At 42.1% G+C, this 26,963-nt stretch overlaps 1 protein-coding gene across 1 annotated transcript in view; it reads right to left on the bottom strand.

The window, feature by feature from the left end:
• The window catches only part of EIF2B3 (eukaryotic translation initiation factor 2B subunit gamma), a 99,533-nt gene that overhangs the window by 34,770 nt on the left and 37,800 nt on the right, over nucleotides 1–26,963 (bottom strand). Inside the window, exon 6 of the mRNA XM_005151082.4 lies at nucleotides 15,023–15,112. Coding sequence (XP_005151139.2) covers nucleotides 15,023–15,112 — 90 coding nt within the window. The remainder of the gene's footprint in view (nucleotides 1–15,022; nucleotides 15,113–26,963) is intronic.

The raw sequence follows: 26,963 nt of genomic DNA, 5'->3' as shown, positions 1-26,963 counted from the left end.
GAATCTGCCATCCATACAGGTCACAACAGTGGGATGTTGGGAAATGAAGACAGCAGGGCAGTTGAAATTCATGGTGCATGTGCAAGAAACAGCTGGCAATGCAAGAGAAGGTGAGATTTTTAAAAGCAAAAGAACCCCCTGGAAAAGTTTACATTAAACGTACCTAAGAGCTCAGAGCACACATCACTCATTTGCAGTCAGCTCTGCAGGCTGCAGCCTCAGACCTCAGCATTGGAAACCTTAGATACTCAAGGTTCATTTTATTTAAAATCTAAGATGTTACGGTACACAAATGGATACTTGGTCAGACAACTGTAATTTCACCACGTACTATCCTTACCAGAGAGACATAAGTATCCTACCTTTAGAACCCCTTTATCCCTGGTCCTTGTGCACTGCAATGTCTCCCCAGTGTTCCTGGGATTTTTGCAAGGCAGAGATAAGGTTCATGCTATATGAGAAATTTTTAATTGTGAAGAACATGAGGTGAAAATACCCCAGATCCTTAAGTTTCATATTTAAACACAGCTACACAGAAGTTTTGGGGGAGTTTGAACCACAAATAAAACTAGAACAGTCTGTGATACGGCAAAATTAAGTCTGTATCTATGTATATTATATTACATTACATACATTATGGCCCACAGAGGGCCAACTTTTACTTGTTGCTGAAATGCAACTGCCTCTGGGATGAAGAGAAGTTTATTGAAACTTCAGCAAGAAACGAAGAACAATGGAGCCAGATGAAACACAAGAAGCATTTTGGGGAGAAAAATTAATGTTGACCACTTACATTTAAAAAAGTTATGTATTTCACAATTATGGTTCAAGGGGGTGAATTCTGCTCTTAGACGTAAGTATTGCTGGAGCCTCTGTCTTTCATCTGATACAGAAAACCATGGTTCTGACCAACACTGGTAAAGAAAAAATCTCATCAAATATTTTATTATAATAGAAGAGTCTATTTAAGTCTCAGTTTAGGCAATCTTGAAAAGTCTAGGTACCAGGAGGTGCTGCTTGGCTTGACGCACAGCAGGAATGTGAGTACCCACAGCTTGTATTCCCTGCAGCCAGTTCTCACCAGCTTCAGACACCCTGAACGCAACTGTCAGTTCCATTTACCGGCTGTCTTTCATTTTGCATGTTTAATGTTAAACACCATAAAACGGTATTAATGAGTATTAGCATTTTAATATCCTCCTTGTTTTATTAATCTGTGATGAAGCATGAAATGTACCATTGCTGTCAGCACCCACCTGTGAAATCTGCTGTTACTCTCCATGGGCTAGTTGCAGGGGGTCTCCCTTGCTATCATCATTAGCACAATCAGCTACATCTACAGGTGCAGATAGTGTTTGTGATTTCCCCACTACAAACAAGATGATTATTTGCCCTTTTATAACCTACTTTTGCCTTTTTTTTTCCCCCTAACAGGCTAATGTTAGCTCTTGTACAACTATGCAAGTATACAGTGGGTTGGGTTCTGATCTCAGCTCCATGGCCTTCAACAGAGATTCTTCAGATCACATCAAAAGGAAAACATGAGGCTGTATTTCAGACTGGTGCACATAATTAATGTTAGAAATGTATACATAAATACAACTAAACAAATCCTAAGGCACTTACAGTTTTGGCCAAAAAGAAGTTGCATGTTTATGCAGAACAATAAAGATGTAAGAAAAAGGGGGGGGGGGGGGAAGGGTGTGCTGGAAGAAAGAGAAAAGTTAATTCTGAACCCTGTAGGTACATAGTTCATGGTTCTCATCGCTTAAAGGATAAAGCCAAATAACATTTAAAAATTCCATGTAAGCTGGGAGCTCTCTTGTTGAATCTCAATGTTATTTTCTCCTGATCCTTTGATGGAGATTAAAAATTTCCATGTGAATACAAAGAAAGAAACAACAGTTACTCTGAGATTCTTTTCCCCAAGCATTTAATGCTGCAAACGAGAGCAGCCAGCCACCATTCCCATCTCCTCCCCCCTCCTTAAAGGGAAAAAAAAAGTCAACTCACTTTGAAGAAAAGACAAAACAGGGTCAGGGCAAGGGGGATTAGGGAAATGATATTTATATCATGGAACAAATTAAAATGTCAATGCAAGAGGCAGGCAAACAGCCCTTGCCACATATATACACCAGGCATGTTTCCTCAAGGAAACAGGAAAGAGATTTGAAAAGAGTTAATGCAGTCCTGAGTTAATACCACCTGCCTCAGACTCAACACCACTTAAAAGACAGTGTTTGGGTCCATTTCCCACAACGCGGTTTTAACAAGCACAATGGAAAAAGCAATTACAGTCCTTTTCCCCTTCTTCTCATTGATTCACTGCTAAAAACGCTGGAATTTCTAAGACATGCTAAGAATGCGGAGAAAGCTGAGGACTGGGTTCAAAAGGAAAAAATATCAAATGATGAATTTATAGGGTGTGCCACAGTCCTGCAGAAGGCTGTTTCTGCCTTTATGCCTTGCAAAAATCTTTCTGCCTTTGTTTGGCATGCCTAAGACCAATTATAATACAGGAAAACTCCAAAGTAACAAGGCAAGCCAGCAAATTACCAGGCATTTAGTTGTACCCAATTCAATAACCAGAAACACCAATCATGACATCAAACAGATGTTATTTCTTGCTACATTCTATTGGTCCTGTTCCACTTTCAAAATTTCTATCACAAAAAGAGTAAACCTGTTTCTCATCCCTCCAAATGTCACACTAATTACTTATTTATCACTTATTGTCAGTGTGTCTTATTATTTTTGGAGCTAAAAGTCCATGGAGAAGACAAGGGAACTTTGAGAACTATTCTAAGAGGTAACTCCACATGACTGTGTTTGTGCTTCATTTATCTTTCCATACTCTTTTCTAACCAAGCCCTTCAAGTCTGACAGCAACGTACTCCCAACATTCGTAAGAGTGTGCATGACTATTTCAAAAGCCATTGCAGAGCATGCCAGTATAAAAGCTGGTATGAGCTTTGCTTTACAGGCTCAAGTTTATGAATAACTTCCCAAAACTGCAGAATTGCTGCCAAAATCCCTGCATTCTGGATGATGGAGGGAAAGCAGAAGACATGCCAAGTGACAGTCATAGACACCATAATGCAGAGAGGATCCAGATCAAAGTATGGAAGGGATGGTATGGATGTAAACCACATAAAAAGCCGTTCTCAAGTTCCACCAAGTCTGGATGCACTTAAAGGAGCAGGGATCTAACTTCCACTTCTGCCAAAAAACCCTTTGGGAAACGAGGCAGCTTTCTGAAAAACTGACCACAGAAATTAAAACTCCTCAATTACACATCAAATCCTTTGAAAGTGTGTGTGCACTCGGCTTGGGTCACCTAAGTAACCTTACCTCTGCCCACCCGCCAAACGGCCAGGAACACCCCACAGCTCCCAACTAACACAGCTTTTGCATGGGATTGCCAGCAAGTTTAGACATTTTTAGAACTTCTTTCTGACCAAAAGTCTCAGGGGCCGTCGGAGGCCACCCAGGGTGTTTGGCAGGTTGCACATGCTGCTGGGGAATGGATCTCATTCATTCCCAGACAGCATCCCATTCTTCTAAAACAAGCGCACCTGCACCAAGCGCGATTCCTTGCCAAAACTCATCTTTCCCCATTCTCTCCCACCTCCGCCTTTGCAGCCATCTGTGTCTGAGTTACCAACTTCTTTCTAAATGCCTTTGAAATTAGGCTCTTTTTCTGAAAAGTGCACTGAACAGAGGCACTCTGATAATATGCCTAAACTAACACATGCATATGATGCTTTTGATAAAGATGACATGTATCCACAAAACTCATGAACTACGTAAACTTAAGGTGCAGCAGTATATATCTTGATAGACTTAAACTCTTCAGACTTGGCTGTATAAAACATGTAAGTGTCAAAACCCACAGACATGGCTGTAGCTTCACATGGGTAAGCTCTTCCACCCCGCTCCACTGAGGCTACATTGAAAGCACCACAGATGTCCACATCACTTTGCTCCATTTCTCCATGTACATACTATGTGTAGTGTTCCGCAATCAAATGGACCCATTCTTGGTTTGGCTTCACAACATGCCCATTCTTTCAGCAGTCTGGAAGATATACTGGAAGCTTTGGTGTGTAGTTCAGTCTTGCTTCCACCTGTGCAAGTCCCATTTCCACACCCTCACTAATCCTTGCTCCACCCCTCCCTGTAGGACAACTCTCCTGTCCTGCTTTCTGTGGCATTTGCAATGTGATCTTCTGTCCTGTAATAAGACTAAACTTTTTTTGTCACTTTACTGCTTCCTGAAGAACTTACAGATGAAGCTTTCTGACCAGTGAATCCCATCTCTTCTTCTTCACGAGCCTACTTTTATTCCTAATGCTCTTTCCAGGTGGTATTCACCCAGAAAAGTTTAGTGTAAAATGCTCTGTGTGCTACACTTCAAGCCTGCATCTTTTATTTAGGGAAATCCTCCCCACTGTAGGCCTTTGACTACTTCAAAACTGGTAACTTAACTTGACAGCACTCAGCATTTCCCATAGACTGCCCTGTGGCTGTTTAAAATGTTAAATCCCTTTTTAATTTTTTCACCTTGTTTTAAGTGAAGAAATTTGTAGCTGTTCCTCCTTTATTCAAGACTGCTCTAAAATCAGCTCTTACCCTCATAATCTAGCTACTTACCACATTCAAAATGGAACTTCCAGTATTGTTATTGATTGATGATTCTCTGACTTAATGAAGGTAGCTGTTACCTACTCTAATCAGGCATGTGTGCCCTATCATCATTAATAGCATTTATTTTCCCTTCTATATGCAGGAAGTTAAAAGTCTCCCATCACAATAATTCAATGCAATAATAAAGCCAGCAACAGTGCTACAGACATCCTTATGATTGTTCATGTTTCATTTGACTGGCTAAGGAACAATGAAACTGGAACAGGTTGCCTGGAGAAGCTGTGGCTGCCCTATCCCTGGAAGTGCTCAAGACCAGGTTGGGTGGGGCTTTAATAGAATCATAGAATCACAGAATGGTTTGGGTTGGAAAGCACCTTAAGATCATCCAGTTCCAACCCCCCTGCCATGGGCAGGGACACCTCACACTAAAGCAACCTGTTTAGTGGAAGATGCTCCTTTAAGGTCCCTTCCAGCCAAACCCTTCTATCATTGGACTACCACCTAGAATACAAAAGCTATGAGAAGTGGAATAGTAGGGGAACAACCACTGTTTTCTTTCTTTTCCAAAAATTCAACTTGAAAGTAAAAGGGACCCGGCCATCCAGAAGGTTCAGTCAGTGGCTGGGGTGATGTGGGAGAAAAGAGATTGTAGAAGCAAACTGGAGAGGGGAAAAAAGGAAAACATTCTCTTGAAAATTCTTGAAAGGTTGCACCGTCAGATCATCTGCATAGAGAATACAGAAGAATTATGTTTTCCACATACACCATGAGATCCCATACAAGGATGGCATCCTCACAGGGAGATGTCCAGTAAGGTAACATAATAATTTCACCCCAAGTATTATCTTACATACAAGTAGTGCTGTGTGGAAGAAAATTTACTGCACTCATGAAAGAATACTTGGGGGGATACTGTCCAAATGGCAATGATTTAAGGAAAAAGAAAGAAATAAGCTCACATGGATGGATAAAAGTATCATCATTCCTCCTTCAAAACCCACATCTTGTATGAAGACAGAAGTCCATTTGACTGAAGGCTACCCAAGGAATAGGGAAACAGTGGAAAAATAGCTAACAATTGTAAATGTTTATTATCAGATAGAGCAAGCCCAGCTGAGGCCACCAAGAGGGCCAGGAGCACATGACGCAGGAGAAGCTGGGGAGCTGGGCTTGCTCAGCCTGGAGAAGAGAAGGCTGCAGGGGGATCTGGTAACAGTTTTCCACCACCAAAACTGAAGGGATATAAAAGATAGACAGACTTTTCCAAGCTGTAGACAGTCAAAGAGCAAGAGACAACAGACAGAAGCTGCAACAAGCGAAATTCCAGTTGGGACATAAAGAAAACAACTTTTCAGTCAGTAGTACAGTCCTGGGACAAGGCCCAGTCTTCATCCTTGGGGATTTTAAAATGTCAACTACAAAAAAATCCCTTGAGCAACACAAAAGTTAAGACTTACTTAAGCAGGAGTTTGGACTAGAGGCTGCGAGAGGTCCCTCTCCAACCTAAATTCTTCTATGATCCTATAATTGATACGTCCTCTCTACATACTTCTCATAGGCAATTCAAAGGGTCCTTATCTGATGCTGTATATCACAAAGTTAAATTTGAACATTTGCTCTAGGAAAATTGGCATTAGGAGCAGCTTACATGTACAGATACTGCATAGGCTTTGAGTATCTCAGGCACACGGCCACTGCAGCACATCATGGTCTCACAGGAAGATGTGCCATTCTTCATGAAGTCAATCAGCTTCAATTCAGGACATCTAAAGACATGCCTGCTCCCAGGTAGTTCACTAACAAGAAAAAGAACTGTATTTGTTAACAGAAGCGATGTGCTGAAAATCATAATTAGTTTAAATCTAGTTTGAGTCATTAGTTTTTCTCCCCTCGGAGGTTTTGGAGCTTGATTGGTACCATGGAAAGATGATAATGGTAATGATACCCTGGAGGAGGACATCAACAAATTTTAAGTCTTGGCATTTCTAGTAGGGAACAGAGAAAGCTCCAACAGCTGGATATGTTTGACAAGGAAAGGAAATGGGAAAGATAAATTACCATTTCACATTCTAATGGAGTAAATGCACTAAGGAGGAGTTTGGTGTGCTGTTTTTCTTTTTCTTTTCCTTGTTTGGAAAGCTACAATCTATTTGCCCTGTCTTCACACAGTATACTTCCTGCAGGAGCTATTTGTTTATTTACCCATTTTAATCACAAGGAAAGTATTCATTATAAAATCTCTCTTTTCAGCAAAGGAGAAACCTTCCAGCCACACGGCTGACACATGTTAACTTGCAGGTATTCACAGAGCAGGTTCTGTTTTAAGCCATCTTTCAGGCAGCCACACAAAGACCACCAAAGCTGGGTGTTCAGCTCTGCCAGACCTCCCCCAGCCAGCAGGCCTTGCCAGGAAACACAGGTGACAGCCTGAATGATAAAAAGGCATTTAGAGGGGAAAAGAAAAAATGCACTGGTTTAGTCTGGGCAGCACCTTAATATAAACCTGCAGGGGCCTTTGTGTACAGCATAGCACATAGCCATCCAAGCAGGAGCTTCAGAGCCAGTCACTCGCACCTCCAGTTCTCAAAGATCTCCTACTGCCCCTGCCATTTACTGGCAAGGAGAAGAGTGGCTCCACTGCAGCTCTTATGGCCACAGATCTCAGCACACAGCACTGAGACAGCAAACCTTCCCCTTCCCTCCTAGTGCTGGCCCAGCAGAGACTTTCCGAACCCGGCAGAGAAGGAAGCCTGCTCTGGGAATGCAGCTGAAGCCGTTTGGAAAGGCAGAGCACTATGACCTCACACAATTTGCTCTTATTTACTTCAGCAGTTCAAAAAAAGAATCAACAAACCCCAGTGTTTAACTTTGCAAACAAATCATACTGACTTTGGCTATAAAGCTTACTGCAAATTTGCTCAGTTCAGAGAAGAGTTTCTCTACTGGCAAATTCTGGAAGGCAGCTTTCCAGCACTGGAGGAACTGCAGAAGAACTGATTTGTTTCCTCAGCTCCAGCCCAGGCTCTCACAGGGTGCACCCCGAGAGGAGGGCTCTGATGGGAAAGTGGGTTTCCCTGGTGGCAAGCAAGATGTCAGCACTCAGCATTCCCAGGACAAGGCACTGTGAATGCTTACTCAAGCCTTCTGAAGAGACCACAGTGCTGCTGTTTATCATTCTTGCCTTTCCAGTACCACACGTCATCCCTCCTGGCCACAAACAGAGCTGCCTGTTTCCCAGGTGACTGTACAAGGGAAATAGTGGCTTTTTCTACACCCAGCAATTCAGAAATACTATATTTGGGACAAAATGGTTGTTTGCAAAACACATTACTAAACACAATAAAAATTTTACCATGACTTTAGGAGAAAGAGGGGGGAAAAAGGGAGAAGGACACACAGAAGTCTGTGAAATGTTCTAATGTATTAGGAAGACGTGTGCTATCCCTTTTAGACAGATGAACATAATCTTTTGAAACAAAGTCCAAAGACCTCCTCACATTAGAAAATGCAGTTGTCACTCTGGTCAATAATGGAGAAGCCATAACATCTGAACAAACACACAGTGGCATCTGCCTCCATAAAACCCAAGATGACTAACTTTCAGAGGTGGTAGAATTGGGGTACCTGTAGATAATTCACCCAGCATTTCCTATTGTGAGCTTCTGTCTTCATCTGTTTGTAAACTTCGCCAAAGTTTAACTGTTTTGGCTGAAATCACCGTGCCAGGTGTTTGCCTCAAGCTGAATCTGCTTTTTTTGGATAGCTTCATCAAAAATCTCAACTATTTTCAAGAAGAAAATTATGGAAAAACCCCTTTGTTTTGTCCATGTAAAAAAATATTCCAAACTGCTCCACTGGAAAGCTCACACGCTTCCATGCTTGCAGTTTGGCACAAGGTTGTCTTTCCGTCAGGGCGTTACACTTGTAAACATAAAAAGTGCCCATACTACATCAAACTGAGTCTGAAAACCCACTGTTTGCACATGCTTGGAAGTGACCTGTTTTGCAGCTCCATTTTTTGTGTCCTTCTACACCAGGCATGTTCCATTCTCTCTTTCTTTCTGAAAGAAAACAGAGTATGCTCCAGGCCAAGGTTACAGAGGCTGAGCTGGATATTCTTTCAAGTTTAGAGTGTCCCATCTCCTTCTGGTGACTGACCTGAAGGGTGATAAATCTATGTTGATAATGGCTACTCTATCAGCAAGAGTCACAGTAGCCTTACTAATTCAAAAAGTGGCACATATATAAACGTAAATACTCTTAAAAGAGCACCACAGTAACAGTTTGGGCGCTCAAATTAAGAAACCCTAAAACTATGTTGTTTATACAACCTTAATGAAGACCTCATATGTACACATTGTGCCACAATCCTTAGGAACACACTTACATTTCCCCTCTCCTCAATCTCAATCTGTTCTTCACCCTATGTAAAGATGGACTATGCCTTGGGGATGCATCAAGGTTGTGTTATGAGGCAAAAGAATGCCTGTCTCATTTGTTAGAACATGTGTGTTAAATATACAAGGAAGAGGGCTGAGAGAGGAGAAAAGAACTGCTAACATTTAAGACAAATGAATGATGCCCAAAAATCAGATTTTATTTTTTCTAATCCCTTTCTGTCAGAGGAGTTTACAGATTCTGAATACAGAACATAAATCTGCTTTCTGCAAGTTGCTACTAATTGTGTGCTTTTGATGTGATTAGTGTCACCCTGGACAGCTGTCATCAATGGTAAAGATTCTTTCAGCATTAGGAGCCTCTATATAACATAAAGGTCTGAAAAATGGCAGACTTAAGGCAAAGATGCTTCAAACTTCAGCTACTGTGTACCTTAGTTTCCTACTTTCAGAATGGGGAAAGACTGCTGCTTCACTAATAGGGGTGCTGGATAGTTAATGAAGTGTGTGCAGAGCATTATAGTATCAGTGATGAGCACTGAGAGTCCAAAAGGAAAGTATTTACCTTATCTTCAGAACAGGGTTTAAACAGTGAGCAAGTAAGGATGGTGGCCTTCGCCTGAACTTCAGAAGTTACATACAACATTGAACAGTGTCTCCTTCAGTGAGCATCTTAGGCAACAGATGAAGCCATGGTCACAGAGGAAAAAAACCCAACCAACCAAACTTGAGAGACTTGTAACTGGAGACTGTACCATAATATGTGCATATAGAAGCAAAAGATTGCACAGGAAGCCTCAGCTGTGGCATTTCCTTAGTGCCAAGTGCTTAACCTTGCAAAGTTAGTATTTTTAAATTTGGCTTTTTGTGTGTCCAACTTGTAACTAAGGATTGATTAGCATGTTCATGACAGGCTCTGCACTGATGAAATTTGACACAAGTGATTTTTGGGAGGTTAGTTAATATGCAAGACCACATCCTGCTTTGTTTTAGGCAGCCTTGATCTGGCTTCAGATACTGTGGTCTACCTCAACGAGATGTGAAAGGCAGTCTCCTCATATCTACAGGCTTGAGCTGTGAGAAAGGTGAAATCCTTACACATATATCAAATGTTGTCACCTGTGCCTGCACAACTGACTGTGGGCACAATGCCATTCATGCATACCTATATTATAAATGCATATTACACATACTTTTAAGCATATACACAGGATATATAGACACACATCTTCAACACTTAAGTTTCAAAAGCAAGACTGAATTTTCCTTGTTAAAACATTACAGGGGAAAGGGACTGCTTTATATCTATCTCCCCTCATTGCTCTCCCCTAAATCAGGTATCTTATTTCACCAGGCTAGAGCTTTAGAAACACTCTAGAAAAAACAGAACACAAACGACCATGCAATTGCACTTTGATGACATTTCTTCTGCTAGCAACTCTGCTGGGATTGTTAGCAAGCCAACTGTCAGCATACAGTAAAGAAATACCAGTGCATGCCTGTGCAGCACGCTGGGCTCACAAGGCACAGTCCTGGATCCTGCCCTCCCCTACAGATGAAGTTCACAGGGGAAAGGGAATAAGGACTCTCTTCTTCCATCTGCCCTGAATGCAGCAGCGAGGCAGGATTCCAACCTAGCACTCAGGAGAGTGCCAAAAAAGGGGACTGGCTACTGTGCTGGCTGCCACCCCAGGCCCCAGGGGTGTGAGGCCCGCCAGCTGCGGGGTGGAGCCGTGCCCCCAGCCAGCTCCAGCCTCTGCTGCTGTCTAGCCTGCTGGCTCAGCTCGAGTAAGGATCACTCTAAGAACAGCAATAGTGTGCAGTTCATCGCGTGGTGCAGGTGCTCACCTTCAACTATTCCTATCTGTGCTGGCAGAGCAGCTCCTGAAACACATGCCTGTCTTCCCCCTGCCACGAAGTGCAGCACCTCTAAGATGCTCAGGTTAGCTTTATTCTGGAAAAGGAAGTGTTTGGGAAAGAAACACTCTTGCCTGAATACAGGGAGATCTCATCCCCCTCCTGGGCAAAGATGTGATACAATTGAGAATCACAGAATGGTTTGGGTTGGAAAGGACCTTAAGCTCATCCAGTTCCAACCTCCCTCACCCTAGACCATGTTACCCAAGGCTCTGTCCAACCTGGCCTTGAACACTGCCAGGGATGGAGCGTTTACCACTTCTTTGGGCAGCCTGTTCCAGTGCCTCATCACCCTCACAGTAAAGAACTCCCTTACATTTGCCAAACCAAGACCAATCTCTGCAACTCTAACTTTACTGATGCAGAAAGGAACCTGCGGAAGAACCAAAGGTCTCTGCACAAAAACCCCCAGACACAGTTATAATCAGCAGAAAATTCATCCCAGACAAGCTGCTGCTTGTTCACATTGAGGTCATGGTCCCTGTTCTGATGGGATAAATCGTTTGGTAGCAGAGTATGGTCTGTGACCTCTTGTGAAGCTAGTGGGAACAGACCCTGAAGTCACCAACACTGTGGATGCAGGGATGAAGATGCCCATCCCAGCACAGAGCTCTGAGTGCTCAAACTGGCACCCCTGGCAGAGGCTGCCACTGGAGCTGGTTAAGAGCACTCAGATAATCAACCCGCCCAGTAATGCGGGAGTGAGGAGAGAACGGATGGAATAAATGCCAGCTATAGGGAATAACAAACTGTCCGGGGCAAGAATTTCTCCAGTTGTTCCTCAAGGCACTGTGGAACCCTGAATGTTTGACCTTGGTACAACTGGACAGGGTAAGACATACATAGTTGAGGGGAGTCTCAAACAGACCATTTTCTCTGACTTATGCAAAAGGCACCAGCAATCTCTGCTTTTTAAAACTCAAGAATTTGTTTGGTTTGCTACAGTGTAATAAAACCTCAGACAGGAGAATCTACTATTCAGTATTTAAATTAGTTCATTAAGGTGTATTAAAGGGCTACAAACTCAGTTACAGACTCCTGAACAGTATTTTGACCTTTCCTAATATCTCCCATATTAGAATCTCACTGCTGCCAAATAAACACTGATGAATCTCCAAAGAATCCCACCCAGAAAAGGAAACAAGTGCACAGAAAAATTAAGGGATCTTTCTAGTACCACAAAGCAAGACAGTGGCCAAGCTGGTGATAAAACCTTGGTATCAAGACTTCATTCTGGAGCTGAACAACAAATTCAGCCTTTTTCCAGATGCGTCATATAACAAAAGCTGTCCCAAATCCTAAAGCAAGACTCATACACTTTGATAAACCAAAGCTTTAGCAATTTCACATTCTCTTTTCCCTGTTTTCATATTAGTTGCTAATTCCTTTGGACTTTACCTACAATGCGTATGTTGAAGTGGAGGAATGTAATTTACCCTTACAGGTGCAGCTACAAACTACTTTTGCTTGGGAAGAGCTTGTTCTTGCCACATCTTTGCAGCTAAGCAGGGACTACACTGGTCTTTTATCCCATCAGAAGCAACACAATCACATTAGTTTTCATGTAATTCTTTGACGTGAAAAATAATCATAATTTTCCTCTGCAAAAAGAGTGAGCTGTTGCCAGCTGTTGATCTGAATTTTTTACTGCTGGGCAACATCTTTTCTGCTTTGGAATGTCAAAATAAAACCTGAAAAAAAATGTAAATGCTTCACTGAGCTACAAACAATGAAAGAAGGTGTTCTGCCTGCCATCAAACCCCACTGCTAAAATATTAACACAATGTAAATATTGTAATATTGAGGAAGTACACTGTGTCAGTACTTCCTGGCACTGCACAAGAGCTTCACTGTTCGCTTCAGTCCCTGCTGTTAGTTTTAAACACGCACAACTTAAACAAGGCATCTGAGCTTCTCCAGTCCTGGTGCGGAATTGCAGAGAGGCAAAATCTTACCGTAGGTTCTCTCTAGACTAAAAAACAAAGTATTGAAAAGAATTCTTAAACCCAAACAATTATGTAGATGTCAGTACTTTTGAAGCAAAAATATTCCACAGGGTCTTTCAAAAGTCCTGGCATACTGCTGCCAAACATGGAAAGATCTTTGGATATGCACTGCCCTTCCTCAGGGAAGAAAAACAAGCTGCAAATGCCCACTGATGCCAGAAGCCTGAAAGCCCAAGTTATTCCTCATGGCAAAAGTCCCATTCCTCAGATTTGCCATTTAAGCACATTACTTGCAATTGACTCTCTCTCAATTGCCTCAATAAGCAGCATGTGTATAATAAGGAGAATGAAGCAGATACTTGCCATTAGTAAGCCAGATTTTGCTACCAGATCTTAAGAAATGCTGTCTAGCTGCTGTAATTATGTATTGGTCATGGAAGTGTCACAAAAAAGAAGCACAGCTTCAAGAAACAGTGAAGACAGAGAATGACCTCTCTGTAGAAAACAAGAAAACCAACTGGTCATACTTGTGAAAGGTCAGTAGACATGTTCTAGGGAAACCTGGGGACAACTGGGAGAGTTCAGAGCAGGACTTCACTCTGCTGACTTTGATTAGCACAAGGTGAAATCCCACCACTGGGAAAGCCAAGGTATCACCAGTTTCAATGGAAATAGCATAAAGCCTCGAAATCTGAAGTTATCACTATCTAAGCTTAGAGGCCTCATTGTGTCACACACTGAGACATGTTTGACAAAGGTTGTCCTTGCCCCACAGACATAATGATCTAAACTCAAACCAGTGTGAAATACCATGGTAAAAAACCCTGGATGTGTGAAACATCCAATATTCCAGAAATGTCTAATCCCAGCAAAACTGAACGGGTAGGATTTCAAGAAACGAGTCCAGGTTGTGTTATGAGACAAGGTGTAAACACTGCCTCATGCTACCACAGGAAATACAGGAAGTCCCAACTATCACTGACTTCCTAAAATACACTGGATTGGGTAAACCTGGTTTATTCCAGATTTGAAGAATCTGCAGCTCCTGAAGCTTTCGCACCTTTCACACATGTTCCCATGCACAAATGGGAACTAAAATGACTTGTACAACGTCCCTATGTGCCAGTCAAAGTATCGGATAAGCTTTATTCTTGTGCATGCTAAGAAATTGCAGTGGGGGTTAACACAGATTTTCCACTACATTTCAACTCACTCACAGCACTTCAGTTTGGAAGAGCTCCTTTAATCATTTATCCAGCTGTATCACTGTGTTTGTATATAGTGGAAACTAACACAAATCTCCCCTCCTCAGTGCTTTTTCACATGTCAATTTATCTGCTAAGGAAAAGCACTATGAACACAACACTTAGCATCTTTATCTTTCATCTTATAAGGAGAGAAAAACTCTTGGGAAATCAGTGAGCAGTCAATATATGCAATGGGTATGAGAGCACTGCAAAAAGTCTAGGAATAGGACATCATTCCAAAACTGCTTACTGTGAGGGGGGTGGTTCATTTGTTTGTTTTTTAAAGATAAACAGGGTTTTTTTTCATCTGTTTCATGAAATATTACAGCTAAAATCCTTCTCCACTTCCATAAATGGATGTTTTTCTTACTCTTGGTGGGTGGTCTCGGAGTTTTGACAGAGGAACATCACAAGCTAAAAACATAGGATACTACAGAGATAGCCCACCTGCAGTGGTGGTGGATGTGAAGGGGGAGAGAAAAGGTGATTGCAAAGGCCAAAACAGACTGTGGTGGGGGAAATCAAAGGTCAGAAATGTATTCACAGCCCTAACAATGGGGGAGCCCTGGTGAAACGAGCAGCCAAAAAGCACAAACACATTAGGAAAAGGAGAGATGAAGAAAAGAGGCAAAAAAAATCACGCTGTTATTAGATACTTTCTTTTAAAAAAAGGTCCAAATAAGAATCTCATACATAATGCTTGGTAATTCTTTTAGTGCAGTTAAAACATTTTGAAAACTGGTTTCCTCCACATTTCTATTTTATGCTACCCAGTTTAACAAAACAAATCTTCCCTTAAAAGCTCTGGTATGAACCATATGTTAATGCAAACAACTGCTACGACCTGGTGCATTGTTAGGGTTTTTACCTGTTTTCTACAAGGAAGTCTACCACGTATTTCTTCAGACAGTAGAGATGGGCATCCATCAGCCCTGTTCTGATGTGCATTCTGGGGTGCCTGGAAAAGAGAAAAGGAAAATCATGGAGCTTTGCATGGCTGTTTACAAGAGCTTGCCTTTGCACTTAGGTCAGTGGATAGTGAAAAGTGTGCAAAGGCAGATTTGCTCCTTTACATCTAGTGCTGGAATAAAGAGAACAGCGCAGGCTGCCATTATTGGACTGTGTCTACAAACTTACACCTGCTGGCCCTGGGCTGATCTTCTGTGAAAGAAAACACCTCCTCCAAGGAGTCATTACTCCTGCTACATCTTCTCATGTAAGTGGAAATTGCACATTACTGGGCAGGAAGCCAAAGTAATGGGCCCAGAGTGCTAAAAGTTACAGTGGGTAATGTCAGGGTACAATAATTCAAAGCTTTTGGCTAAGTGCCTGCCTTAATATGCAAGGCTGTGCTTGTTCTGCTAGCAAACACAACAACACTACTGTATTTTTTCCAACACTTCCTGGAGGGGAACAGGGGAAGGAGATGGGGTCTGCTCACCTTTCCTACAGTACACATTACAAATGACTGCCACAGCTCAACTACAAAGCATCTGCCTATCCAGCCCAGTGGGGTGGAAAAGATCAGAAAAGCTCTCACTCATCGTTAACCAAACAACAGCAAACAGGGAAGTCTTTGCTTTCACACCAGTGGCAGGTTAATATTTCAGAAACTCAGAGGTCTCCAATAGCTTCAATACTTTAAGAACCAAACCGTGTATCATAAAGATTCATCAATTACTCCTATGCTCTTTACGGATTCTCTGCTCTTACGATAGCAGAACCCCTTTTGGAAGCTGTTTTAAAGCAGATGGATATTTTATGCCAGTATTACTTTCCCTTCCACACACCTGTAGCCTCATTTGAGAGTGTTCTGGTGGTCTGAACACTCACCACTACTTCTCAGGACAGAAAAGCCATATGTAGATGGCTTAGAAGGTAAGAATATTTAGCTTGCATATTAAAAAAGACAAAACACAACAGGCAGGGACTACACTGGGCTGTACCTGCACTCACAATCCAGAGGTATTAAGAAATTTTAAACCACACCTGAAATTGCCTCTATTTTCATTTTTTCCTCCTTTGATTTTCCTCCATTTTCCAGTGTATTTCTCAATTAATGCACTGAACTACCAAAGTATCTAAGTCTTAACATTTTATAATTGAGGTAGCATTTTTCAAGCATACCATTCAGTTCAAGCTAAGCATATTAACTACAACAAATTCCTGAAGTCCCACTTGCAAAGGAAAGCTTCTATAATAGTAGTACGACACTTTGCAGGAAAGTATGTGGTACTAAAAAATGATCTATGCACTTTCAGTAGATTACTTCATTAACAAAACATGAGCTCACCTAGCAGTGCTCCAGTACTGATGCTATCAGTGGCCCAGATGTTGCTGTGGAAGTCAGCCCAAATAGCAATGTTCCTTATGCAAAGAGGTTAGGGAATCCACTAATTTTAATGAGGTCTTGCAGTTGGAAGTCAGCAGACTCCCTCCTGCTCTGCCTCCTGAGGATGGTTTCCACATTTTGTGTATTTATGAGGGGGAGAATTTTCATACCTTCTCTGAGGAAAAGAGCTGCCTTGTATTTATATAATGAATATAATAGTTTATTCAAATGGGTGAAAGGGACAAATGGAAAGAAATGGAGCAAGGATGCAAGCTGGGAAAATGAATCAAACAATGGAACAAGGCAAGAAATACGTAAAAAAAATAATAAATGGATGCAACATGTAAAGGAGAGGGGAAAACAGGAGGAAAAAACCCAGTTCTTAACTTGAAGATGACAAACAGAACACAGTTTCTTTAGTGCCAGAATGCCAGGTTCTTCTCTCCCTACCCAAGATCTACCACAATCCCCTTTAAACACAAGGCAGGGGAAGGCTGCAAGGGGCACGTATCAAGCAGAAGAGGGTAAAACAAGAACACCTCAATAAATGCTGGTTCTGCTGCCAGTGTCTGTGTGGCTTTCACACATCCAGTCTCCCCACCTGCGCACTGGAATAACGCTATTTAGCTACACCACAGGACACTGAGGATTTGAAGGCTGAAGTTTGTATCTGCATGCAAGTATTGCACCAAGCTTTTCTGTAGCTAAGCAACTTTATAACAGTTATACAGAATCGGTGCAAGTGGATAGACAGTAGCACAGTGCTATCCTCGCTGCAGCTCCATCACACACAAAAAACCCCCCACAAAACCCAGCCAGACAACAAGATGTACTGAAACACCACCGCGAGTTAGCTTTCAATGTAGAATATACTAACAATAACGGAACATCATGCTGGACAAGAGGGAGGTCCCACAATGAAAATCCTCTGAAGCACAGACCACCTAAGTGATTTGCAACAGAATAGTCCCATAGATTAATATTATAATCACAGCTTCAAAGGTCAAACAGGCAAGTTTGGGCACATGCATAAACAAAGCTGTGATTTCTGTAAACCAGACTGGCGGAGAGAATAGCCACACTAAACCACACTGATAAGAGCACTCTATCATAACAAGCCACTAAAGACGTTGTTAATTTTCATTGACTTCATGCTTAAACCAGTTTATCTCCAGGTACAAGCAAAGGAACCAAATAATCTAACAGATAACAGCAAACTCCATCACCATTTCAAATGAGCATCTGGTTACTAATATCGAAAGCCACACTCCCTTCTCAAGCCTCTGATCTCCCACTCCATCAGCTAATCTTTACAGCATATGAAAAATGAGTCTGTCACTAGGAACAGCTGATACAGACAGAATCGAGTAACAAACAATGCATGTGCCGAGAGCTGACGCACCTAAACTTTTCCCTCTGAGGGAGATAATACAGGAGGCTTTTAATTATATCATCAAAGCAAGGGAGAAGGTACTAGGAGGGGCTGGCTGCAGATGGTTAAGTGTTAATGAATGCAGGAATGGGTGGTTTATCAAAAGAAAGACTGGATATGTATCTGAGAGGGTCACCGTTGAGATGAAAGTTGTAACAGCCATTGTCGGAGCTCTTTAATGAGCGAGGAATGTCAAATGTGAACCCTCTAAGAATCATACCAATTACTAAATGAACTTCAGTTCAATCTAGCAAATGTAATCAAGCACAAGTCATTAAAATACATGGTAAAACTCCCATTGGCGCTGCCACTATAGTGTCTATTATTGTCCGTGCTCCCATGCAAGGGAGGGGGCTGCTCCCAGTTGTAAGCCCTGTGTGTTATGTTAAGTGATGGCAGATTTTAGCCCTAATGACGAGGCATAGAGGGCTCCCTGGCAGAAAGTCGACAATGAGGAGGCTCAGAGAGATCTGTGGAGAAGTCAGGGAAAGATCAGCAATTAAAAGAGCAGTTTCAAAGAATGCAATTTAATGTGTAAAATTAGCTTTTATTGGCACATAATTCCACAAAATGCTGACTTGGGATGAGAGTGCATAAAGGTCTGCAAGAGTCCTTAGAAAGGTCTGTGCCCGTAATTCCTGACATGTCATTGTGAAATAATAAGCAGTACTAACAGGATTGATGCATGCTTCATACATGGCAGTGCTTTGAAAGTGGAGCCCGGAGCTTTTCTCTGCCTGATAACCCCTCTCAGGATTTCCTCCCTCAGGGAAATCAACCACTGATAGAGCAAACTTCCCTTGTTTAAAGGCAAAAAGAGGGACAATTGTTTCAACTGTAAACTAATTAAGAGAGATTACCACCAAGAGCTTTAGGTTCAAACCAGTCCTGCACTCCCACTGACAGTGTGATAATGCCAGGCTGGGGTCAAAATCATAAATCTGAAGGGAGCACATACAATGCTTAAAGCCAAAAAGCCTCTCTACTAAGCATGGGATATTGCCACATTAACCTCACCACCTCACAAATAAACTAGCTGAGAAAAAGAAATCCCATGGCCTCTTTCCCTTTAACTTCATACAGCTGTTGACGGAAAATATGAAGGTCTTTAAATAAGCTCAAGGACCTGAGGCTGTCTGTACTGTAACACTAATCTGGGCAATAACACAATAAAAATCCAATCATACCTGTTATTAACCTGGCTCCTGAACCAATACCTGAATTCCATCCACCTGAATTACCAGGTATTAGTGAATCTTCCCCTTCATCCCTCAAAAATAAGTAACTAACAGCATGCTAAGTGTCAACTATGCAGTCCATGCTCATTTCTTTCCTAATTAATTGCTTGTAGCTGACATAGTCCATGTAGCCAAACCGTCTACTGCATTCTTCCTATCCCTCACACTGTGAACGGTATTCTTGCATGAAGAAGTGTGCCATCCAGTTCAAACACCCAGTGCTGACCCCTGACTGCCTGCATGGAGGTGGTGCTTTCACGTTGATGCAGAGCCAGTGTACAGATCAACACGGAGAGAAGTCTCACAGCAAAAGTTGCCAGACCACCTTTAATGTCTCAAGCATTCCTACTTTTAAAGGAAAAAAAAATAGTCTCTAAATCGCATTGCTCATTTACGGGACAGCTCTTGGCTGTAAGCTCACTAATAATAAAAGACCACTGTTACGTTGGCTCTTCAGAAATCCCAGACACCTTATGACCTTAAGGTTTTTTTCTTTTTCTCTCCCTCTACACAGTGCTTTTGGTCAAAAAGATCCCAAAGCACTCAGCCAAATGAATGTCCCCACTGTATCCCAGGGCTCCTTTGCCCACCAGTGAAATGCTGCCACCTCCGGGCTGATCTGCTGCAGCTGTATCAGCGCAGGCTGGGGCCTCACTGCAGGACCCCCTGCTCCTTTCTGCCCTGCACCCCTCTGCTGCAGGGCTCCAGAGGAGGGGCAGCACTGTTTAATTAGAGGGTGCTGCTCCTCGGGTAGTTCATGAGGGATACCTTGGTGATGTGAGAGAGCTAGCATGGAGAGAAAGGGGGCACAGAAAAGCAATAGTCCAAGATTTCAAGACAGCATAGGCTACTGCAAGGGGTCTTACAACATGACCATGACCTCTGTTTCCCAGTTCAAAAGCACCCTCTCACTGTTTCCCTTCCTGCAGTTCTGTTACAACCTTATTTACAGAGACAGGGCGGCAAGGTGCATCCTTAATCCCCTGAGGAGCTGGCAAGCTCTGCCCAGAGGCAGCTCTGGTGACTACTACCCACTGATCCACGATCCATCCTCATGCTTGCTGCTTCTAAAGAGAAGCCGCATCAGGAATGGGAAGTACTTTCCACATGAAAATGTTTTACTGATCTAGTGACCTAAGTTGCTTGAAAGCCTTCCGAATAATAAATATTTTTCATTCAAAACCTTCACCACATGCCATTTGTCTTTGTTGTATTATATTAATATACTCGTGAGACTATAATACAAGCTTTGAACCTACTTCTGAGGAAAACATGCTGAAAACTTCTTGGTAAAGGGACCAACTTTTATTGAAAGCCAAAGATTAAATCATTTTCTCTAGTATGAAAAGTATAGGTTAGCAGTCAGAACTCAGGATTAATATCAGTTCAAGGTCAGTAATGGTTTACAATAAGCCAGTGTGACCTCCCGTAGAAAGAGCTGTTATCTTGGCACCAACACTGTACTTTAACATTAACATCTCTCTTGACACTGATGCGCAACAGCAAGAGCGCTGATGGCTGCACAGCAAACCCACCTTAAGATCTGATATAAAATGTTGTCCTTTGCCTGGCTTCAGCTTCCCCATATGAAAATGAGACAACAGTTATTCCTCACCCACCCCAAGCCCGAGGAATGCTCCCGGGGGGGGTGATGGCCACATCGCTGGATGCACGTGCATCACCCTGGGAGCACGCCAGACACAGCTGCTAGGGAAAGCGTTTCCCTAAACTTGGTTCTAAGGGTGTTCTCTCTGCCATGCTGAATGTTAACAGCTGTAGGAAATAACACTGGGGCCAGGCTCCCTACAACACCCCTGCTCCTTTCCTCTTTCCCTGCCACTGGAAAAACAGAGCTCATGCAAATATCTCATACTGGACACTTTCATACTAGATTCAAACTTGCTAGAATACCCCAACTGCCATGTAGAAACTGAGGAAGCAAAAGAGAGAGACCAACATGATAATAAGTCCAGAGTGTGGTGTGAATAGAAGAGAATGCACTGTGAAGGAGGGCGGGGACTGCCAGAGACATTATTAATAGGTTTTACCCTTGAGCTCTGGCAGCTACTTGTTCTATACACAGAGGAAAAGGATTAATCAAGCCTTGCACGTAAAGGTTCTTTCTGTGGTCTGCCAAAATATTTAAAGCAGTATATACAAAGTGTAAGCCTTATTATTATACACATTCAATGTAATCATCTTATGCTACAGTTAAGGCTGGGATGACAATAAAGTAGATTATTGTGCACTATAACCAATTCAATTCCAACACAACAGGACATGGCTTAGTCACTTGGTTCAGATCTGGTACTGGAGCTTATTTTTCTTATGCTGGGCTAAACTGTGATTTAAGAGATTTAATCAAGCTTTGGGAAATGCTTTCTTTGCTAAAGAAGGAGAAAGAACTCAAAGTCTGCACCTGTCAACCCTAATCATTTCCAATTTTCAGCTCATTTTGCTTCCTGGAAATTCACCTTAGTAAATAATTGTTCCCTAAAATAACTGGGGCTGAAAGAATGACAACACATAAGAGGAACAAGTTTTAAGCAAACATCTGAAGCTGGAGGATTGTACAGAGGCTACTGAAGAGCAGCAGCTCCTGCTGATTCCTCCTATGACAGTTCCCAAAGGGCTATGCAGTAGATATATGATATATTTTCTTAAATCAAATGATTACAGTAAATGCATGGGAAACAACGAAACTAAATACTAGGTCAGAGCTGTAGGTCACTAGCAATATATAGCTTCAACACAGCAAGGCTGCCACAGTTTCTTTGTGTCACTGGCCTAGACTCCATAGCAAACAAAACCAGTGCTTGGCAGCATGGCTGGCTGATCACAGCATTGTCGGATGAAGCTCCAAAGACCTCCTGAACCTCCCAGGTGAGGTGGGCTTTATTTAGCATCTGTGATCTGCAAAATCTAGGAATTTAAGGTAATGGTGTACCTCTGGACTGCTAAAGCACGCAGGCAAAAAGAAATCCTCCCTCCCCCAGCCTTAAATTGCAAGTAAAAGCACAAGCAAAAAAAATCCCAAAGTCAAAATAAGCATTATAAATGTTTCTTTTTTACTTTACAGGGCCCAGGAGCAGGACAAACTGAGGCTGTCACACACACCGTTTGGTTTCCCATTGTGGTCTTCCAGGTACCTTATGAAAATCACTTCCTGCTGTACCACCAGTTTATGTTAAAAATCCTTCTTTAAACCTGTTACTGTGCATAGGCCATACCTGATCACTCACTTTGTTAGGTTCTTCACCTGAAGAGCAAAAGTGCTCTTATGATGGATGGTATATGTTTGTGAGTCTTTCTTTAGAAGATACTTGCATTCAAAGCAGTTAAATTTCATGGGACTGGAGCACAACCTAACAAGAGTCCAACAGCAGGTCATAAGGGTCAGAAAGAAAGGAGGGAGAGAAAAGAGCAATACATGCTGTGTGTTAGACAAAGCAGCATTTAGCTCCCCGCAACACTTACAGTATAGAAAGTACAAATACATGAGCTCTAAATCCAAAGATGGGAAAAATTCAAGTGTTACAGTTTAAATTACCAAAACCTACCCAAATCCAGCCCCTGTAGAATGTCTGCTGCAGTAAATCAGGCAATGCTCATTTCCTTCATCTACTGCAAGTGAGTTATACTTAGCTCCTGCTTCTCAAGGGCCCGTAGCTTCCTCAGCTGATGCTCTGACCCATATTTCCTTTTGATTTCCCCCAGGAATCTACTGCTTCTGCTGCACTCACAATAAGCTTTTACAGTCATATCTATTTACATCTCAACTCCACCAAAACCTGGACACGGGCATCTGGCAACACAGAAACCATGCTTCACACTGACAAGGTCCCACCAACTACAAGTGTCAAACACTTAATCAGATAGTGAAAGCAGATTTATCTCAGGCAGAAGTTAAAATGGACAAAGAACTTGGCTCTGCTGCCACTGCAGAGGGAACCTGGCTGTGAGTGCCAGGATACAGGCTACTCCACATCTTGGCAATTCTGAATGGGTATATAGAAGAAAAATACATTTTAGGGGAAACTATGCTAAGGTAGCAGCAGGCAGACTTGATGAATTCTATTTTCCTAAAGAAAAACAGAGGGGATTTCTCCACTTGGCTATGCTGAAGTCATGACTCAGCTCATGGATCCAGATATATCCTCAGACACATGCTAGCCTGGATTTAAGGCAACATCAACCTTGAGCCATGAGATTTCACAGAGAGCTGTGAGAGTTTGAAACATTATCAGTGTCAGAGCACAGCCTGATTCTGCAGTGACAAATACCACAAATAATAGGAACATCACACAAGAAATACAGAGATACTTATTTTCTTTTCTAGTTTAAACGAACCTATACTATTCATCAGCAAATATTTTCACAGTATCAAACAAGAACATTAAAACAAAGCCTTAAAGTTAGAAAATGTAGCATTCTTTTCGCAGAGCAGAATTTAAAACCAAAGAACTGAAGTCAGACTGAAGCTAACTGCAGACGCCTTTTGTCTTTTCAACCCAGAAGAACTTTATCATCAATTCTTCTAATGGCTAACTGGCATTTTACAAAACACAATTAGAAATACCACAGGATGAATGCATGGCATGGGGGTTGGAACTGGATCTTTAAGGTCCCTTCCAACCCAAGCCATTCCATGATTTTATGATGAACCTAAGTACAAAGGGAAAAAAATAAAGTAGGAAAAATCTATCATTACCACAAGAAGAGCTGAACATCCACCCAAAGTCCAAATTTGCATTTTTTAAACAAGTAATTACAGTGGCTACAACAACACTGGATTAGGTTTTGGTCAGACCAGATTACTCATGATTTAAAATTTCCAGATCTGTTAATAGCTATAACAGAAGTTGCTGCTTCATATTACTGTAAGAAACTGAGCTCACACCTAAATGTTTTCAGGAGGATGCTAAACTTGGAGCACAACAGCATTAAGGCTGAGAAAGTTGGGGCTGTTTAGCCTGGAGAAGAGAAGGCTGCATGGAGACCTCATAGCAGCCTTCCAGTATCTGAAAGGGGCCTATAGGAATGCTGTGGAGGGATTCTTCATTAGGGACTGCAGTGACAGGACAAGGGGTAACGGGTTCAAACTTAAACAGGGGAAGTTTAGATTGGATGTAAGGAGGAAATTCTTTACTGTGAGGGTGGTGAGGCACTGGAACAGGCTGCCCAGGGAGGTAGTGAACGCTCCATCCCTGGCAGTGTTCAAGGCCAGACTGGACAGAGCCTTGGGTGACACAGTTTAGTGTGAGGTGTCCCTGCCCATGGCAGGGGGGTTGGAACTGGATGGTCTTAAGGTCCTTTCCAACCTTAACTATATTCTGTGATTCTATGATTAAGCCCAACTGAACAAAATCATACACTGCAATGAGGACAGAGTTAATTTCTAAAAGTCTTTCTCATCTTTCACCCATTATTAGGACCTTGAGGTTGGACTGGAGCAACTTCACTCCTGCTGGACAGTGATAATACAGCAATTAGAATATTGTAGAGGACAGGAGAAAATCCTGACAAATTCAGTGCAGTGAAACAGTGTCCTGCATTCAGCTGTAGCAGTCATTTTTCTCCTTCCTAGTAGCTGGTGCAGTGCTGTGTTTTCGATTTTAGCCTGAGAACAACGCTGATAGCAACAACTGAAAACATTGGTGTGAAGCATTGCTTACCCTGATCAAGGCCTTTTCAGTCTCATGCTCTGCCAGTGAGGAGGAGCATGGGAAGCCAGGAGTAAGCAGATAGGACACCTGACCCAAACTAGCCAAAGGGCTACTTGGAGCAGGAGATTAACCTTCTTACCCTGTGATGGCTACTACTGACTGAGAAACCCTAATAATGAAAGCAGTAGTACAGAACCAGTTCCACCACTGATCATGAGCTGGTATTAAAAAAATCAAGAATGAAGATGGCAACTGAACCCTGTGTTGCTTGTGCCTCCTGGGGTAGTGAGTTAAAACTCACAGCCCAGAAGCAATAAATTGCCTATGGCAAATAACAGAGTTCAGATGCCTCCGTAATTTGCTCTTAGAACAGCTCTCTGTACAAAGACCAGAATGGCAACAGACCCAGTCCTTTTCCTTTACAAGGCTAAACCCATGACAGGACCATTTCCCCATCTTGAAACACTTAGCCTAGCAGAAAGAGAAAGAAAATGGGTAGTGGGTGACCTGAAGATTATCATTTACAGTTTTACGGCAACCTCAAGTAGTATTAAAACAAAACAACTATTCCCTTCTTGCTTGGAAGAGAGTGGTACTATTCCTTCTGTGGTTGTGGACTGTTTCAGTATTATCCAACTGCACAAACGAAACTAGTGTCAAAATTAAGTTTTAAATGGCTTGAGGTTTATAGGAATTAAAGAAGGAAAAATTAAATTTGAAACTCTGCTTGTTTACTAGCACTAATTAAATATGCCAGATTTCTGGGCAAGCTTCCTAGCCTGTGGCTACCACGTTACTGGCTTGTAAAACAGTCAACAAGTGCACAAGTACAAAGAACAAATACAATAACAGAGACTGCGTGTACAGTCCTGCCCTTAAGTTTATAAAGAAAAAAATGTATTGGAAACAATCCGTAACTCTGAAGACCTGTGCTAGCCCTCTAGACTATAACAGGGCCAAGTCTACAATGGTTGTGTTTGCGGAGAGCAGTTAAAAAACTAAAGAAAAATCAAGAGAGAGGTAAGCAGCATTAAGCGCATCCAAAATGAACAGGAAGCCTTAAAAGAGCAGTTTACCTCTACAGATCCCATGCTTCTGGGCTCTGCTTTCAAAATGCTTTGCTATTAAAAATAAAAGGGAGTTTTCGCACTTCCAACAGAAGCGGGTCTGATTATTCACACCATGGAAGCTACACTCCTCACAAACAGTAGATTTTATTACTATATGGGAATTCACTAGCAAATAGGTTTATTCTGAAGACATGGATTTTCACACTGAATGAAAGGCCATATCCATAACTGTACAGCCCATTTAGACGCTAAACTTTTAAGACAGGCAGTATCTTTGTGTTCTACATTTTAAAGCAACCAGCACAATGAGCTCATAGTCTGTGAGGAAGCTCCAAACAACCAGGAAAGAACAAACTAAAGCTGACCTCAGATAAAAGGAGCCTCTGGAGGCTGCTGATCTCAGCACACAGGTGAAATGAAACAGAACAAAATGCAATGGTACCTGCATCATCCCAACTTATGCAGGGGAAGGAGGAGGGACAGTAAGGTCCCATGGCCTAAATGCTGCTCTTTGCACATCCTTCTTTCAGGAAAAGCTCCCCATTTACTTTCCATGGCTGAAGAAGCCATTTTTACAAAAGCAGCAAGCAACTCCTAATGAAGAAACACTTCAGGACAATTTGCTGCTTTGACAGCTTTAAAATGAACAGCCTTTCACAGCAACTCAACTTAATGTGTGCTCCCACTGTACAGTAGCCTTGCTCAGCTTTAAGGAAACCAGGAATTATGCTTCAATAAAAATTCAGCCACGCAAATATTCTGCTATAAAAAGAGGCATAAACATATAACTCTCCAACTTCCAGAATCACGTACATGAGGCAAAGGGAAACGATATAAAAATAACTAGGTTTTTGTTTACATCTCAGATTTACAAGAGCAATTCCAGAAACTAAGTTCTTCCACAGAGGCATTGATTTAATTAGCCGGCATAGCACGCTTTATTTGCATTTACATCTCTGACGTACATTGGTGAAAAAGAAACAAATACACAATGGATACACACAAAATCATTCCCCAAACTCTCTCTGTGCCCAGGTGTCGGGAAGAACTCTCAAACATACTTTCGGGCGC

This window comes from Melopsittacus undulatus, chromosome 6, assembly GCF_012275295.1.
Source record: "Melopsittacus undulatus isolate bMelUnd1 chromosome 6, bMelUnd1.mat.Z, whole genome shotgun sequence".
In the NCBI taxonomy this organism is placed as follows: Eukaryota; Metazoa; Chordata; class Aves; order Psittaciformes; family Psittaculidae; genus Melopsittacus; species Melopsittacus undulatus.
Note: the sequence above shows the minus strand (reverse complement) of the source record. Positions and strands in the feature narration are given on the sequence as shown.